The 14983-nt window shown below is 41.3% G+C and overlaps 1 protein-coding gene and 1 long non-coding RNA gene across 2 annotated transcripts; one reads left to right on the top strand and one right to left on the bottom strand.

Annotated features, from left to right (window-relative positions):
- Positions 1-1634: 1634 nt before the first annotated feature.
- Positions 1635-4634, bottom strand: LOC140698021 (uncharacterized). Its single transcript, XR_012075377.1, has 2 exons — positions 4461-4634; positions 1635-2259 (listed from the first exon to the last, which is right to left on the bottom strand). It is a non-coding gene; the product is annotated as an uncharacterized lncRNA (long non-coding RNA).
- Positions 4635-4730: 96 nt separating this feature from the next.
- On the top strand, positions 4731-14301 carry LOC116276549 (uncharacterized). Its single transcript, XM_031681677.2, has 3 exons — positions 4731-5061; positions 6289-6415; positions 10300-14301. The coding sequence occupies exons 1-3, from the start codon at positions 5029-5031 to the stop codon at positions 11781-11783; spliced, it is 1644 nt and encodes a 547-aa protein (XP_031537537.2). The 5' UTR covers positions 4731-5028; the 3' UTR covers positions 11784-14301.
- The last annotated feature ends 682 nt before the right edge of the window (positions 14302-14983 follow it).

Here is a 14983-nt window from a genome sequence, read left to right as displayed (position 1 = left end):
CAGAATGAAATCAAGCAAATGACCATTGCAATCATAGCCATCTTGAAGATTTTGTCTCCAATAGATGAATAGTTGGGTCCTGAATCAGAAAGGAAATAAAAGGGATGAGTAGCATTTGAAAAAGTACCTGAAGTGATACAAATGAACAGCACACTCTGCTGTCGTATTTGTTCAGTGTCTCAACATTTATAGCATGAATCTTGTGGGTAAAGCACAGTTTATTACATGGGATATATTCAGGCAGGAAACAAAAAGCAGTCGTTATACAACTATCATTGTTGATGGGTAGAGCACCTAAGTAACTTGATTTCATGGACTACTAGAATGAGATGCTCCTTTAAAAAAAAAAAAAAAGGAAGAGTAGGACAGAGCTGAGGAAAAATGGAGGTGTTTAGGATGGGTGAAAGTGTAAATAGGGTATCCAGAATCGGACTTATGAAGATGGATAGTTGTGGAAATACTGAAATGTGATCAGAAGAGGACAGCTTTCCTTCCTCTTTCCAATTGTTACATATTTTCTTATTTATTGTAGATTGTACCTCTGGTGTACTAAGCACTGGCGATGCAGAGAACAGCCATCCTGCTTCTGTTCCTATTCTCAGGATTATCTTTTAATAATGGGCTATGATGCAGGATATTTTGAGAGAGATGCATTTCATAAATTAATATTACATAACTTCAGTACACCAATCTCAGAAAAGACATTTTGTGTTGCTACAATAGTATGTACTTCTCGACCAATTATGCAAAGTGTCATATTCATGTCCTTTATATCTGGTTTTCCCAGTCTGGGATCAGGTACAGTATAATAAACGTCATTGACTTCTCTCCTCCCTTGAATATCCATTAATCTGGAACAATCTCTGATTTCCTCTAAGTTGTTCTCGCTTGCTATTTTTTAAAGATTGTATGCTGATTATTTTTTAAAATTTCCCCCAGTTAGTGTACAGTAAGATATCCTTAAAAAAAGATTGAGTTTGTCTGCTTTTTTGGTTTGTTTTTGTTGTTCTTGCTATTTTGGTTTTGTCCACGATAATACAAAAGTGTTTCATTGTCCTGATCAGTGTATGATAGCAGAAAACACATGTCTGTTTCCCCAGTATTGGTGATGTTTCCTTTGATCACTTCCTTACGGTGATGTCAACTAAAACTTAACACTTGCCATCTGCCTCGACCAGGATTAAATCACCTTGGTACTTGCCCTCTGCCTCTGAAAGGATTAAATCAGGAGCCACTGCAGTTTCTGACCTTCAACACACTCTGAAAGGAGTTCAGGGTGGAGATCAGGAATGCTTCACTCTGTGCTCTGGGAAAAACTCAGAACAGACCTTGAGACAGTTAGGTATTTTCAGGGGAAGATTTTAAGAGCCCGAATTCTTGTGTCTTCTCACACCTAGAAAAACACTAAAATCATTAGTAGAACAATCTGCTCCTCAGGACAAGCAGTAACCTCCATGGGAATAGCAGCAATCTTCTACAGAAAAGGTGTGCTGGGTTGCTTGTACCCCACTTCACCAGAATGACACATACTCACCTTCCCCTCAAACTCTTTGGAGCTGTTACTTGGAGCTATTCAAAATACTGTCTCGGAGCTCTAGTCCTCATTTGGCCCCAAATAAAACTTAACTCACAACTTGAACATTTTGAGATTTTATTTCGGTAGACAGTGACATCCTTTGCCTTTTGTTCCTACTACTATTAGAGACTGAGGAACATGTGTAGCAAGACAGAGTGGCCACCACTTTGGTTCTAAATTTCTCCCTGGCTTCTCTGTAGATAGTGAATCCAGTAAGGAAGTATTGATGGAGGACAGAGGGCAAAAACCACTGTATATAGTCCAGGAATCTGATGCCAAAGGACTGGCCTATGATGCTGGCATTGGAGATGGTCAGGAGAGGATGAACTGGGATGTGTTAGGAAAAACAGCTGGCAAGACGTGCATAATTAAGATGATGGGTTAAGCCCCAGAAAATGACTTTTTTCCTTTAAAGACGCTTTGCATCTGTGGACCTGAAGCGCTTAGCCTGTTTTGATGGATTTCTTAATCAGCTCCCAGCAAGCATATGTTGATTAACTGAAGTCAAAGTTTCTAATTTTCAGGACGCAACAGACGACCAGTTCCTGACAACACGATGGTTTCTTGGGTAGTTGAGTTTTTCATGGCCTTGATTTCCTTGGACCTGCCCATATTAGATGAGACTAGATAGCAAGACTTGCTGGGTGATGCTGTGTATCTGTAGCATCTGTAGCTGTAGGTATCTGAGGATGCCATGGCATGTTAATTGTTGTCTGAATAGTAATTCAAAACTTGTCCTTCAGCTTCACTTGATGAAAATTAAATCCCTTGCTAAGGAAGTCTAGGGCCATCCAAAACTATTGACAGGGACTTGGATATTCCATACCACATAATGTAACAGTTGATATATTTAGGTTTAAAAATATCCTCTTATTTTGTGAATTTATTCACCTACCTGTTTCAATTTATCTTGTCCTTTTAAAAAACTTAACACTATTTGTAACAATTTTGTTCTAGTTTTGAACATCTACACCCTTATTATTGAAGCTGAAAATCCCCTTTTTTAACACATTGGAGCACAGAGCTATGGATAACATATTTTTCTTCCCTCTAGATATTACAAAGGATTTACAACATTAATTAACTTGGCCCATAATAACATATATGCTATTCAAGTTATGCATATTAATTCCATCATTCTAAATCCGTAAGGAAATATTGTTATGCTTTACACAGTGAATGACACGTGTCAATCTACAGATGCACTTCTCTCTCGGATCATCATTCTATCACAGATCTTTCACCAGGAATAACAGTCCCTTGACCATTGTCCTTCCATATAACAGTTTAAATTTATCCGTGTTAGTTATACATTAATTTTTTCACTTGACTTCAAATTTTGTTTTGTACATTCTGAAGGACGTATTTAGTGTATATGGAAACCTTGTTTCATGAATTTCTCTTCAGCACTTGGCAGAGGCCCTCCCACTTGTGTCCTGTACCAGAACTATATATTGGGAGTGAATGGTGACAGATTACTTGTCATTTTATCTATAGTCTCCTTGTCTTAGTTTATGTTAGGGACAGAAAGGCTCACATTTAGACTGAGACAATAACTGGATGTGATTTGGAGCTGTCCCACTAAAGAGTGGCCGAGAGTGCTGTATGTGTAGGAAGAAAAAGAAAATGAGTATCTGTTGACCACCCCAGTGAGGGATGGCACTAGAAACAGGATAGATTCTCTCCAATCCAGTTTTCTTTTCTGAATCCCCAGCTTTCATTCTGATTAGGTTGAATGATGTAAACTCGAGTTTTACACAATGGACAAGGGGCAAAAGTGATTGTGAAATTGTGTCAGAACCTCGTGGGATCTGAAAATGAAACAGATTAACAGGACAAAAGCATCTGCATTTTATTGAATTTTTACATTTATCTTGGAGACTTCAAAGGAGAATAAAGAAGTGACCAGAGTAGGAAGCTTTTATATACATTTACACAAAGAAAGAATAAATTATTAAAAAAAAAAGACTAATGGGTTTTGGTGGTGGGTAGTAAATGATGAAAAAGTAACAATTTATGTTTGCACAGCATTCTCAGACCTTTGTTCTCTACCCCTGTTGATGAAAGATGTACCCTCTGATACAGAGTATCTTTCACATAGGAGATGTATCTCCTGATTTCATGGAAGAAGGGCAAAGGTGGGGAGTGTGCTGAGTGACCTTCCTGCTTCTGTGGTCTTCTTCAACTCTTTGAGCTTGATATGCAACATGCCAAGGTGCCATATTTTGAGTAGTGTGTACTGAGCCCATCAAAGTCAACAGGAAATGGGTAGAAATGATCCTCTCAGCCTCACTTCTAGGGTAGCATAGCTAGTCCCCCTATGGATTGATTCTTCTAGGAAATTAAAATGGAGTTATTTAGAGGGAACTGCTATCAGGTTGGCTTATAGGGAAATGAGCAGAGGAACACCCCTCACTGCCCCTTTCATAAAATATCAAAGTGAAACCTGATGTACAGGTTAGAACAATCATTGGCTAGTGCAGGGGATCAGGAGGGTGGGCAACTAAGTAGGCACTTACTGATTAGGCTCTATGATTAACAGGGAAGGGTGAGTTCTGTGAGGAGCCTAGGTTGAAGCAGGGACTAATGGAACAGGGGAGGTTCAAAGAGCAAGACAACAGCCTTCTTGGGTAGCCTGATCATTCACATCAGTGTTTCTCACTGAGTTGGGCACAACTTCTAACTGTACAGGCATAAGAGCCTTTTCTGTGGGAAAGAGAAGCAGTGCTCTTCCCCTTGTCCATCTGCTTTAGAGCTGCCCAATATCTCCTCTCCATATTTCATGGTCCTGTCTTGACTTCCTCCATGTCAAAAAATGACTTTCACATTTCAGGCTGTATATATTTCAAGAGCAATAGGATAATGTTTATGTGCTTCCAGTTACCTGGGTTGGACTCGCGGAGTCTGAGATACTGTTCAAATACTTCAGTGATCAGTAGTACCTGAGGCCCTCAATGCTTTCAGCACCCCACCTCCGCTATGGTTCTGCTGCCCTCTTCAGAAGGATGAATCCCTCCCCCGTCCTAGAGACCATTTCCCAGTGCCCCCCGCGGTGGTCCTTGGCTCTTTTCCTGGTTATTCTGTTGTGGGGCGTCCTTCTCTGAGGCCTTGGCACTACGTTACCCAGAAGATTTTGCGTCAAGGGGCAGCGACGTTAGTCCAATGAAAATCCAGAAAGGAGGCGTTTCCGGGTCAGCGAACATTTCGGGGAGGGACTTCCGGCGCCTAGTTGGCAGCCATTTTGGTTGCTGTGGAGTCAGTTGGCCACGTGAGGAGGTCGCTTGTCCCGTGAGGGGAGCGAGGTGACGGGCTGGAAGGCTCAGGAGGAGGCTCTGTCCGCGCTGCACGGGTGCGGGTGTGAGGGTCGAGGACACCGCCGCCCGCGAGGAGTGTCGGTGCCGAGCCGACCCGGTCACTAGGCTGCGGCCAGACTGCTCCGCGCAGAGGCTCGGATGGCGGCGGCTGCGCTGAGGGACGCGGCTCAGGTAAGTGCTGCTGCTGCGGGTTCTCCCCTGCCCGTTTCCCACCCAGATAGTAACGCCCTGAGTGGGGGCGCCTGGTCCAGGACCGAGGCCTTCGGGACGGGGCCCCTGTTTCTGTCCACCAGTGTCTTGCGGTGTCGGTGGGGCTTGGAGAGGCAAGTGAACCGGGAACTTCGGGGAACCTGGAGTCTGTCTTGTTTCTCCGAGGAACAAAGTTTGAGGCCCACTTGCACCTGGAGTGGTGGAGGAGTGATTACATCTTAATTCTTAGGGCTTTGGGAGCCATGGAGACTTCAGAGCCGAGGAAGGACACGATCTGAGTTAGGCTGTTTAAAACTCTTCAAAACCTGTTCAGTGGAAGTACAGAATGTAGGGGCTGATGAGGAGGACATCGAGGCAGAGGGCTGTTGTGGCTTTTCCCAGGTCACAAGTGGTTAAGAGGTAGCACTGAGGACAGAGGCGGAGATTAGTCAGCCCAAGGTTCCCGGCAGGTACTGGTCAGTCCAGGGAAGGCCTGAGCCCCCCGGAGAACCGCCACGGTCACTTTCCTCCATGGCCACCTCTTCTCGCAGACTGCCAGGGCTGCAGAAACAGTTTCATTAAGTGGAGTTACTCCCAGTCGCTAATTTGTTCTGAGCCCTGCACACATCACTCTGTATTTGAGGTGCCTGGGGCTCTTCACCTGCGATTCTCCCAGTCGTTTTGTTTGGGCACCCTGAGGAACCAGAATCTCGGGGTCCTGAGTCCACGTCAGGGTATATGGATGAGGTTTTCATTTCCCACTACTGATGGAAAGAGATTTGGATGGTTACTGCTGGGACAGGTACCATTATGTGAAACTATTTTGAGGTGAGGCTCAGCTCATTTAGGTAATTTCTGGTGGGAATAAACAGCAGGGAAGAGCAGGAGTTCGGCTTGAAATGACTGCCTGTTTATTCTGGAGGCCATGGGAGGTTCAGATCAGGGCAGGGAGGTTTGGTATTGTTTTTTGTTTTTTTAAATTTCTCTTTCTTTCTTTTCTTTCGTGGAGGTACTGGGGATTGAACCCAGGACCTTGCTCATGGTAAGCATGCGCTCTACCACTGAGCTGTACCCAGAGGAGGGAGGTTTTCTTACCCAGGTCTCAAGAAGCTCCATCTGGTTGTGCAGTAGGGTAGACGTGTGGGAAGATGGACTGTGGGTTTTCAGGAGTGAGGCTATTTATGATTTTGTTTGTCCCTGTTTTTGCAGGGCAGTGTGACCTTTGAGGATGTGGCCGTGTACTTCTCCTGGGAGGAATGGTGTCTGCTTGATGAAGTTCAGATATGCCTGTACCTTGATGTGATGCTGGAGAACTTTGCCCTTGTATCCATGCTGGGTAAGGTCCTCACACCCACCCCTGTCCCCTGAACTAGGCTCTGCCTTTCTCCCTTTCCCCAGGGGCAGCTTTGTCATTGTCATCTCTGGACCATGGGGGCTCCTTTCTTGTACAATTCCTTGGGTAGGTGCTGTGGTTACTATGGGGATGCTGAGTGCATCCCTACTCCCCAGTGCCCCTACGTCTGTAGCCCCCAAGCCTTGCAGGTAAGGATTCAGGATCAGCAGTCTTACAGTCAGCCTGATAGACCCCTCTTTGCTTGTCCTCTCTTTGGCCAGGTGACTGTCCAAATCCATGGTATCCAAATTTTGTTCCATTCTTATACTCGAGGTTGAGTTGTGCTTGACTGTGCAACAAACTGTTGTTATTGACATGGTTACTAATAAAACAGACTATGAGCTTTTCTTGCAAGGCCCTTTCCCAAGGTTCCAGTTCTTCTACATCCATGGCAGCATCTCTTATATTCTGTTCTTTGGATAATAGCTGTCCTAGTTGGTGTGAAGAGGAATATCTTTACCATTTCAATTGTGATTACCTAATGGTATGCTTATTGGCCATTTGTTTATCTTCAAAAAAACTTAATGAAGCCCCTTTTCATTATTTTAATCAGGTTGGCTTTTTCATTATTTTTAAGTTACAGGCTTTATCCATATAATCTGGGTATTAATCCCTTGTTGTATATATGATTTGCAAATGTTTTCTCACATTCTGTGGTTGCCTTTTTCCTGTGTTCATCGTGTCTTTTGATGTATGAAAGTTGTACAGTTGATTTTCCCCATCATCACTGAGGTATAATGGACACATAATAATGCGTAAGTTAAAGTTATGCCACAAATGTTATTCAGTTTATGAAATCCAGTTTTTGTTGCTTTTGTCATTGTTGTCATCGTCAAGAAATCATGGCTGAATCCAACAATTGAGACTTTTCTCCCTTTTTTAAGAATTTTATAGTTTCAGCTTTTGCACTTAGGCCAATTGATTCATTTTGAGTGAATTTTTGTATAGGGTGCTAGGTAAAGGTTTAACTTCATTCTTGGGCATAAGGATATCCAGTTCTCTCAGCAATGTTTGTTGAAAGCACTGTCCTTACTGAATGGTAATGGTCTTGTCAAAATTTAATCATATATGGGTTTATTTTTAGACAGTATCCTCTGTTCTATTTAATGGGAATATGATTCTGACTTTATGGCAGTAGCAGGCTATTTTGATTACTGTAGCTTTGTAATAAAATTAGAAGTAAGGTGCTGTGAGTCCTTCAGTTTTCTTTTTCTTAATTGGCTGTGTGGAATCCCTTGAGAATCCATATGAATTTTAGGATGAGGTTCTCTGTTTCTTGAGGATGTCAATGGGATTTTGATAGGGAGTGGTTTGAATCAACAATCCCCCACCTGAGTGTTTGAATGAAGACAATTTTATTTTTCCTTCCCAGTCAATATACCTCTCGAGTAACTTTCTCATCTCATTACATTAATTGTGTTCTAGTACAAAGCTGAAAAAGGACTGGTAAGAGGGAACATACTTGCCTTCTTCATCTTAGTGCAAAAGCTTCTTTAGTAAGTATTATGATAGCTGTCGGGTTTTGTTTAGACTATCAAGTTGAATTTTTCTTCTCTATTTAGTTTACTAGGGGATGGAGATTTTTATCATGTGAATGATTGTTGGATTTTGTCAGTCCTTTTTCTGCAGTTATTGATGAGGTCATCTGTTTCTTTTGGATGATACGGATTATATTAGTTGATTTTCAGATGTTGAACCAGCCTTCTATACCTTGCATAAACCCCACTTGATCTTGGCTTCTAATTTGTTTTATACAGTGTTTGAATCAACTTACTAATAGTTTTTGAGAATTACTGCATCTATGTTCATGAGAGGCATTGGTTTACAGTTTTGTTGTGTGTCTTGTTTGGTGTTAGAGTAATGCTGGCCTCATAGAATGAGTTAGGAAGTATTCCCTCTGTTTTTATTTTCTGAAAGAGATTGTAGAGAATTCTATAATCTCTTCTTTAAATGTTTGACAGAATACACCAGTGAACCAATATGGGCCAGTTGCATTCTGTTTTGGGAGGGTATTCATAATTGATTCAATTTCTTTAATAGACATAGACCTATTCAGATACTCTATTTCTTCTTGCGTGGGTTGTGGTACTGTGTCTTTCAGCTAATTGATCCATTTCATCTAACTTATCAAATTTATGGGTTTGAAGAGTGTCATATATTTCATCATTATCCTTTTAATGTTCACAGTATCTGTAGTGATATTTCCTCTTTCATTTCTGATATTCATAATTTGTGTTTTCGCCCTGTTTTTCTTCATTAGCCTGACTAGAATATTTTTTTACTATATCAGTCCTTGTAAAGAATCAGCTTTTTTTGGCTTATGCTTCTTCTTCCTTTGTATGTAATAGTCTCCCATTCTAGTTTCCTAAGCATTGGAAACACAGATTATGGATTTCAGATCTTCTTTTCTAATATAAGCCTTAAATGCTATAAATTTCCCTATGAACACTGCATTGTCATATTTGGACAAGTGGCCTGTTTGTTTCTTTTAAACTATCTTAAAATTTCTCTTGAGCTATCTTCTTTGACCTATGTATTACTTGGAAGTGTATTTTTAAATTTCTCAATATTTTGGGATTTTCCATGTATCTTTCAGTTACTGGTTTCTACTCAAATTCCACTGTGGTCTGAGAACAGATATTGTTGTTTTCTATTCTTTAAATCATGAGGTGTGTTTTGTGGCCAAGAATGTGACCTATTTTGTGAATGTTCCTCATCAGCTGGAGAAGGCTTGTAATTTTTTGTTGTTGTTGGATGGAATTGCCTCGTAGTCTATAGGTGTCCATTCTATCCAGTTGATTGATGATGGTGCTTTTCATTTCCACAGTATCCTTACAGATTTTCTGTGTGTTGAATCTGTCCATTTCTGATAGAGGAGTGTTGAAGGAAGACTCCAACTGTCATTGCAGATTCATCTATTTGTACTTGTTTTGCCTTATATTTTGACATTCTGTTTTTAGACAAAGGCATTGAGGATTGTTGTATGTCGTAGAGAATTGACCTGTTTACCATTGTATCATTCTCTTTATCCCTGATCTTTGCTTATTTGAAATCTGCTCTGATAGTAATATAGTTACTACCACTTTCTTAATGATTGGTCTTAGCCTATCTTTCTCTGTCCATTTATTTTTGATCTATATGCATCTTTATGTTGAAAGTGGGTTTCTTGGAGAGAACATATAGTTGAGCCTTGTGTTTTGATATACTTTGATAGTCTCTATTTTAACTGGTGCCCTTAAAGTATTGACATTTAATATATTGTCACAGTTGTTTAAATATCCAACATATTGGTTGCCATTTTCTATTCATTGTCCTTGTTCTTTGTTCCTCTTTTTACAGAATCTACAAAATCTCTAGACCACTTATCTCATATGGTTTTTCACACTGTTTTCACCATGCTAAGTTCTGACACTGTTCGTGTCCTGAAACACACAGGTATCCTTTAATGTCCTTGAACACCAGCTTTTCCAGGCAGATTTTCTTGTGCCTGGACATACATTTCTGCACGATATCACGTATCACCAGCAGGTGTGGTCCTGGTAAAAGCCATTGACAGAGGAGTGAACTGTAGAACATGCCTTTCATTTTGGGGCCATATCTGATTCTTCTGCCTTGTTCTTGGTGAGGCCTCCTCAGTTTTGTGAACTGAAAACCCAGTAATGCAGAGCAGCTGCTTCCTCAATTTGACACCAACTCCATTTGCTGAACACAGTTCCGTGGACTGGTAGTTTCATGTGTCAGAGGTACAATTGTGGGAGTGTGTCACTCCCCATAATGCCCACCACCCCAAGTCAACATGCACTTCATCATCACTTGATTGTTTCCAGGTTCCTGTCATGGAGTCAAGGATGGAGAGACATCTTCTGAACAGAGCATATTTGTAGGAGTGTCACAGACCAGGACCCCCAAAGCAGGTGTGTCTCCTGAGAAGTCCCAGCCCTGTAGGATGTGTGTTCCAGTCATTAGAGACATCCTCCACTTGGCTGAACATGAAGGAAGAAATAGGGGGCAGAAATCATACACATGTGGAGCATGTGGGAAACAATTCTATTTCACTGCAAACCTTCAGCAGCACCAGAGGCAGCTCGTTAGAGACAAACCCTTCAGATGTGATCTGTGGAGACCTGCATTTTTGAAGACCTGCACAGCCCATGCATCAAGGAATCTCTTTACCTGTAGGGAAATTGGGAAGGACTTCTTGGCCAACATGGGACTTCAGCAACAGGACGCTGATCCCAGGAAGAAAGTAAACAACAGTAGTGAGTGTGGAGCTGTTTTTCAGAGTGGAAGAAGTCATCCCAGCTGGGAAGAATGCAGGAAAGCCTCCAGCCAGACAGATGTGCTTGTTCAGGATGGAAGAGCCCTCTGTAGTGAAGGGTTGTGTGAGTGCAGCAGTTGTGGGAAAGCTTGCACCAAAAAGTGTAACCTTATTCAAGAGCTCCAGGAAGTTCCCCCTGAAGAAAACCCTTGTGAATGCAACCAACGTGGAAAATGTTACAGCAGGGAATCCAGTTTCCTTACACATCACAGAGTTCATGCTGGAGAAGGGCCTTATAAGTGCAGCGAGTGTGGGAAATGCTTTCGCCGAAGCCTCCACCTCAGTACGCACAGAAGAATCCACACTGGAGAAAAGCTTTATGAGTGCAAGGAATGTGACAAATCTTTTATCCGGAGGTGCAACTTCACTCAACATCAGAGAGTTCACACTGGAGAAAGGCATTATGAATGCAATGAATGTGGAAAACTCTTTAACAGGAAATCTAACTTCCGTGTACATCAGAGAGTTCACACTGGAGAAAAGCCTTATAAGTGTAGTGAATGTGGGATATCTTTTAGGGGAAAGTCTGGCCTTCGTTATCATCGGAGAGTTCACACTGGAGAAAGGCCTTTTAAATGTAATGAATGTGGGAAATCTTATATTGGTAGGGCTGGCCTCCGTTACCATCGGAGAGTTCACACTCGAGAAGGGCATCATGAATGCACTGAATGTGGGAAATGTTTTGCTGACAACTACAGATTCCTTACACATCAGAGAGTACACAATGGAGAAAAACCTTATGAGTGCAATGAGTGTGGGAAAACTTTTACTGCTAGGTGTCGCCTTCGTTATCATCAGAGAGTTCACAGTGGAGAAAAGCCTTTTAAGTGTAGTGAATGTGGGAGATCTTTTATTGATAGGTCTGGCCTCCGTTATCATCAGAGAGTTCACACTGGAGAAAGGCCTTACAAGTGTAGTGAATGTGGGAAATCTTTTATGGGTAGTTCTGGTCTTCGTTATCATCAGAGGGTTCACAGTGGAGAAAAGCCTTGAGCCCAGTGAACGTGGGAAACCTTTTACTGCTGTCTGGCCTCCTTTGTCATCAGAGTTCACACTGGAGAAAGGCCTTATTAGTGCAGGGAATGTGATAAGTCTTTTATCCAAAAGAGCCATTTGCTTCAACATCAGAAAGTTCACACTGGAAAAGGGGTCTAGTGAATGCGAACCACACTCGGGGGTTAGGGGTTTGAGGTGGTAAGAGGTTGGGAGGACACAACTGCATTAGTCCTGCAGCCAAGAGACCATTTCTGGGGAGGAAACAGGCCCAGAGAGGGAGGGTCATCTTGTGAACTCCCAGCTTGGACAGGGATTTAGGATTCAATGCCAGGTTGCCTCATTTGAGGCATGGAGATTCTGGTCATTGCTCTAGTTTTTCCCTCCCAACCCTCTGTAGAAACTCTTTAACAACTCCTTGTCCATCCTGACACCCTCTGTTGCCCCAGTCCAGGTGCCTTGCTCTTACACCCATCTCGCGCTGCTGTACAGGAGGGTCTTTTTATTCAGAGCCAACTCTGATGGCATTCTGTGAATGACCCCATTTGTCTACACAACCTACCAGGTGCTTAGAATCTATTATTATCCTCATTCTGAAACTAGGGTTCTGCTGCTCAGAGTTTGAGGGACTTGACAAGGGGACACGGCTGCGAGGGCATTGATGAAAATGGTTCTTCAACACTCCACACGTCCACTGCCTTTACTTCTGTCCTTCCCAACAGGGACTCTCTCCTGCAGAGACGTATCTGCCCCCCTACCCCCCCGAAGTAACCACAACCTTCCTGAAGGGTAAAGTATCTCCACCCAACCTCTCCTCCACCTCCCCTAGTACACATCTTCCTGAAAACATCTCTCCTGTGTAGTTCCTCAGAGGGACAGCAGCACCAAGCTAGGCATCCCCAGAGGGTATTCAGCATCACCCCAGATATGACAGTGGCCTCAACTGCCATATGTAGTAGTTGGTTTCCAAGGACTTGTCCATCATATTCACAAGTCTTGCATCATGATATCCCTGTCACCCAGTTTCTCAGTTGATGAGGTCACTGGTCTGGGTACTGTGAGGCAGTGGAGGACTGAGTGTCCACTGTGGCTCTCACATATCCCCATCCCCAAGGCTCTTCCCTGTCACCCTCTTACCTTGGCCCACTGCTCTCTTCACCTTACTAGGATGATGTAAATTATCAAATTACAATTGTTAATCTGCAAGAGCTTGCCTGGGCTATTGGGAACCACATTTCATCAAACTTAGATTAAAAGCTGAGGGTAGGCTGACCACTTCAGTGGAAACTAAAACCCCACGATAAACTTATTATGATTTTAATTGCATTTCTCCCAGGACTTTTGAAGTTGTGTTTCTTTTGTGTGTCTATTGTTCACTTGTTAGTGTTCTTTAGTTAAATTTCTATTCCCGTTTTTGCCTGCCTTTATTTTGTGAATTTTGGCTGCTTTGTCTTTCATTGAGAAGTAGGAGAATAGGAAATCCCAAAGACAACTGTTTGGGATTTCACTCATTGAGCAATAATGTGAATGACTTCTTTTCTGCATGGAATAGTGATTTGGAATACTAAAAGAATATTTTCACATTTTTCCTCAATATTTTCACTATGCATAATGTAATGGCCACATACTCACATTTAAGATGCATCTCCATTATTAACATATGTATACTCCCTCACTCTTAAGTCCAGACATTCAATGACACAGAAAATCAAACCCTTGTTTGTAGTGTTTGCCTATTTCCCTGGTGTAAATACTCCCAACATAGGCAATGTCAAACTGCCAACTTGATATCACTGAACATGGGACTGGGAATTACTGCTAGTAGCCCACCATTATATTTTTTCCACCATACGGGTACAGTAGCTGCAAGTAATTTTAAGAATGTAGCTAATAAACCATAGAAAAGTGATTATAAAGTGACAGGTTTTTCATATTTGATTTAATAATAGTTTAATGGATGTATTGTTGACTTAAAATTTCTCATATTTAAAACGTACACTTTGATGTGGTATTCCTGTACAACTCTGAGACCAAGTTTCCTCTTAACATTTTTAAGTTATGTTCAATATTAGGATTACTGATGCAAGAACATATTCAACTTTTGTAATGACTATTTTTAAATGTATGTATAAATGTTAATGGCTGTGTGTAAAGCCTGGTGGACCCTTCCCCAATCTTACATCATTTATTATTTTCATACTTTTGTGTGTCTGTGTGTGCATGTGTGTTTGTACCATGCTGTTAGTGGTTTTTTAATTTATAACTTTGGGTATCGTGTCAAATGCATATATTATTAGAATGCATTTCTGAAATAAAAGCCCTTTCATACTCTAGTAACTAAATTGCATATAAAAGTATTCAAGGTATTAGTGTACACCAGCACAACTGGGGACTCAGTGTGGCAGGTTTTGAATTCTAGCACCCTTCATTGCAAGTGAAGTAAGCCAGAAAGAGAAAAAAATACCATGATGTCACTTATACGTGGAATCTAAAAAAAAAAAAAAAAAAAAGACACAAATGAACTTACTTACAAAACAGAATCACAGACATAGAAACAAACTTATGGTTACCAGCAAGGGAAGGCAGGGGGAAGGGATAAATTGGGAATTCAAGATTTGCAGATACTAATATGTATAAAACAGATAAGCAAGTTTCTATCATATAGCAGAGGGAATTAAACTGAATATCTTGTAGTAGCCTACAGTGAAAAACAACACGGAAACAAATATATGTATGTATATGTATGACTGAAACATTATGCTGTATACCAGACATTGGCACAACAGTGTGAACTGACTATACTTCAATTTAAAAAAAAAAGGCCTAAATGTAAGACCTGATACCAGAAAACAATTAAAAGAGAATATAGCTGGAACATTCATTGATATACATTATAGCAACATTTTTATGGCTCTGTCTCCTAAGATAAAACAAATCCAAGCAAAAATCATCAAATGGGACCTAATTAAATTAAAAACCTTTCCCTTTGCATAGCAAAGGAAACCACTGATGAAAGGAAAAGACACCCTCCTGAATGGGAGGAAATATCTGTAAGTGATAAGACCAACAAGGAGCTAATACCAAAAAATATATAAAAAGGTCATGCTACTCAGTGTCAAGAAAATACACACCATCCAATTTAAAAGTGTGCAGAAGTCCTCAATAAACATCACAAAGACATAGAAATGGCTAACAGGGAC

Source organism: Vicugna pacos, chromosome 9, assembly GCF_048564905.1.
Source record: "Vicugna pacos chromosome 9, VicPac4, whole genome shotgun sequence".
In the NCBI taxonomy this organism is placed as follows: domain Eukaryota; kingdom Metazoa; phylum Chordata; class Mammalia; order Artiodactyla; family Camelidae; genus Vicugna; species Vicugna pacos.
Note: the sequence above shows the minus strand (reverse complement) of the source record. Positions and strands in the feature narration are given on the sequence as shown.

Coding starts and splice junctions, on each gene's coding strand:
- LOC116276549 (XM_031681677.2), top strand. CDS start 5,029: ATGGCGGCGGCTGCGCTGAGGGACGCGGCTCAG. Junction 5,062..6,288: donor CGCTGAGGGACGCGGCTCAG/GTAAGTGCTGCT, acceptor CTGTTTTTGCAG/GGCAGTGTGACCTTTGAGGA. Junction 6,416..10,299: donor TGCCCTTGTATCCATGCTGG/GTAAGGTCCTCA, acceptor GATTGTTTCCAG/GTTCCTGTCATGGAGTCAAG.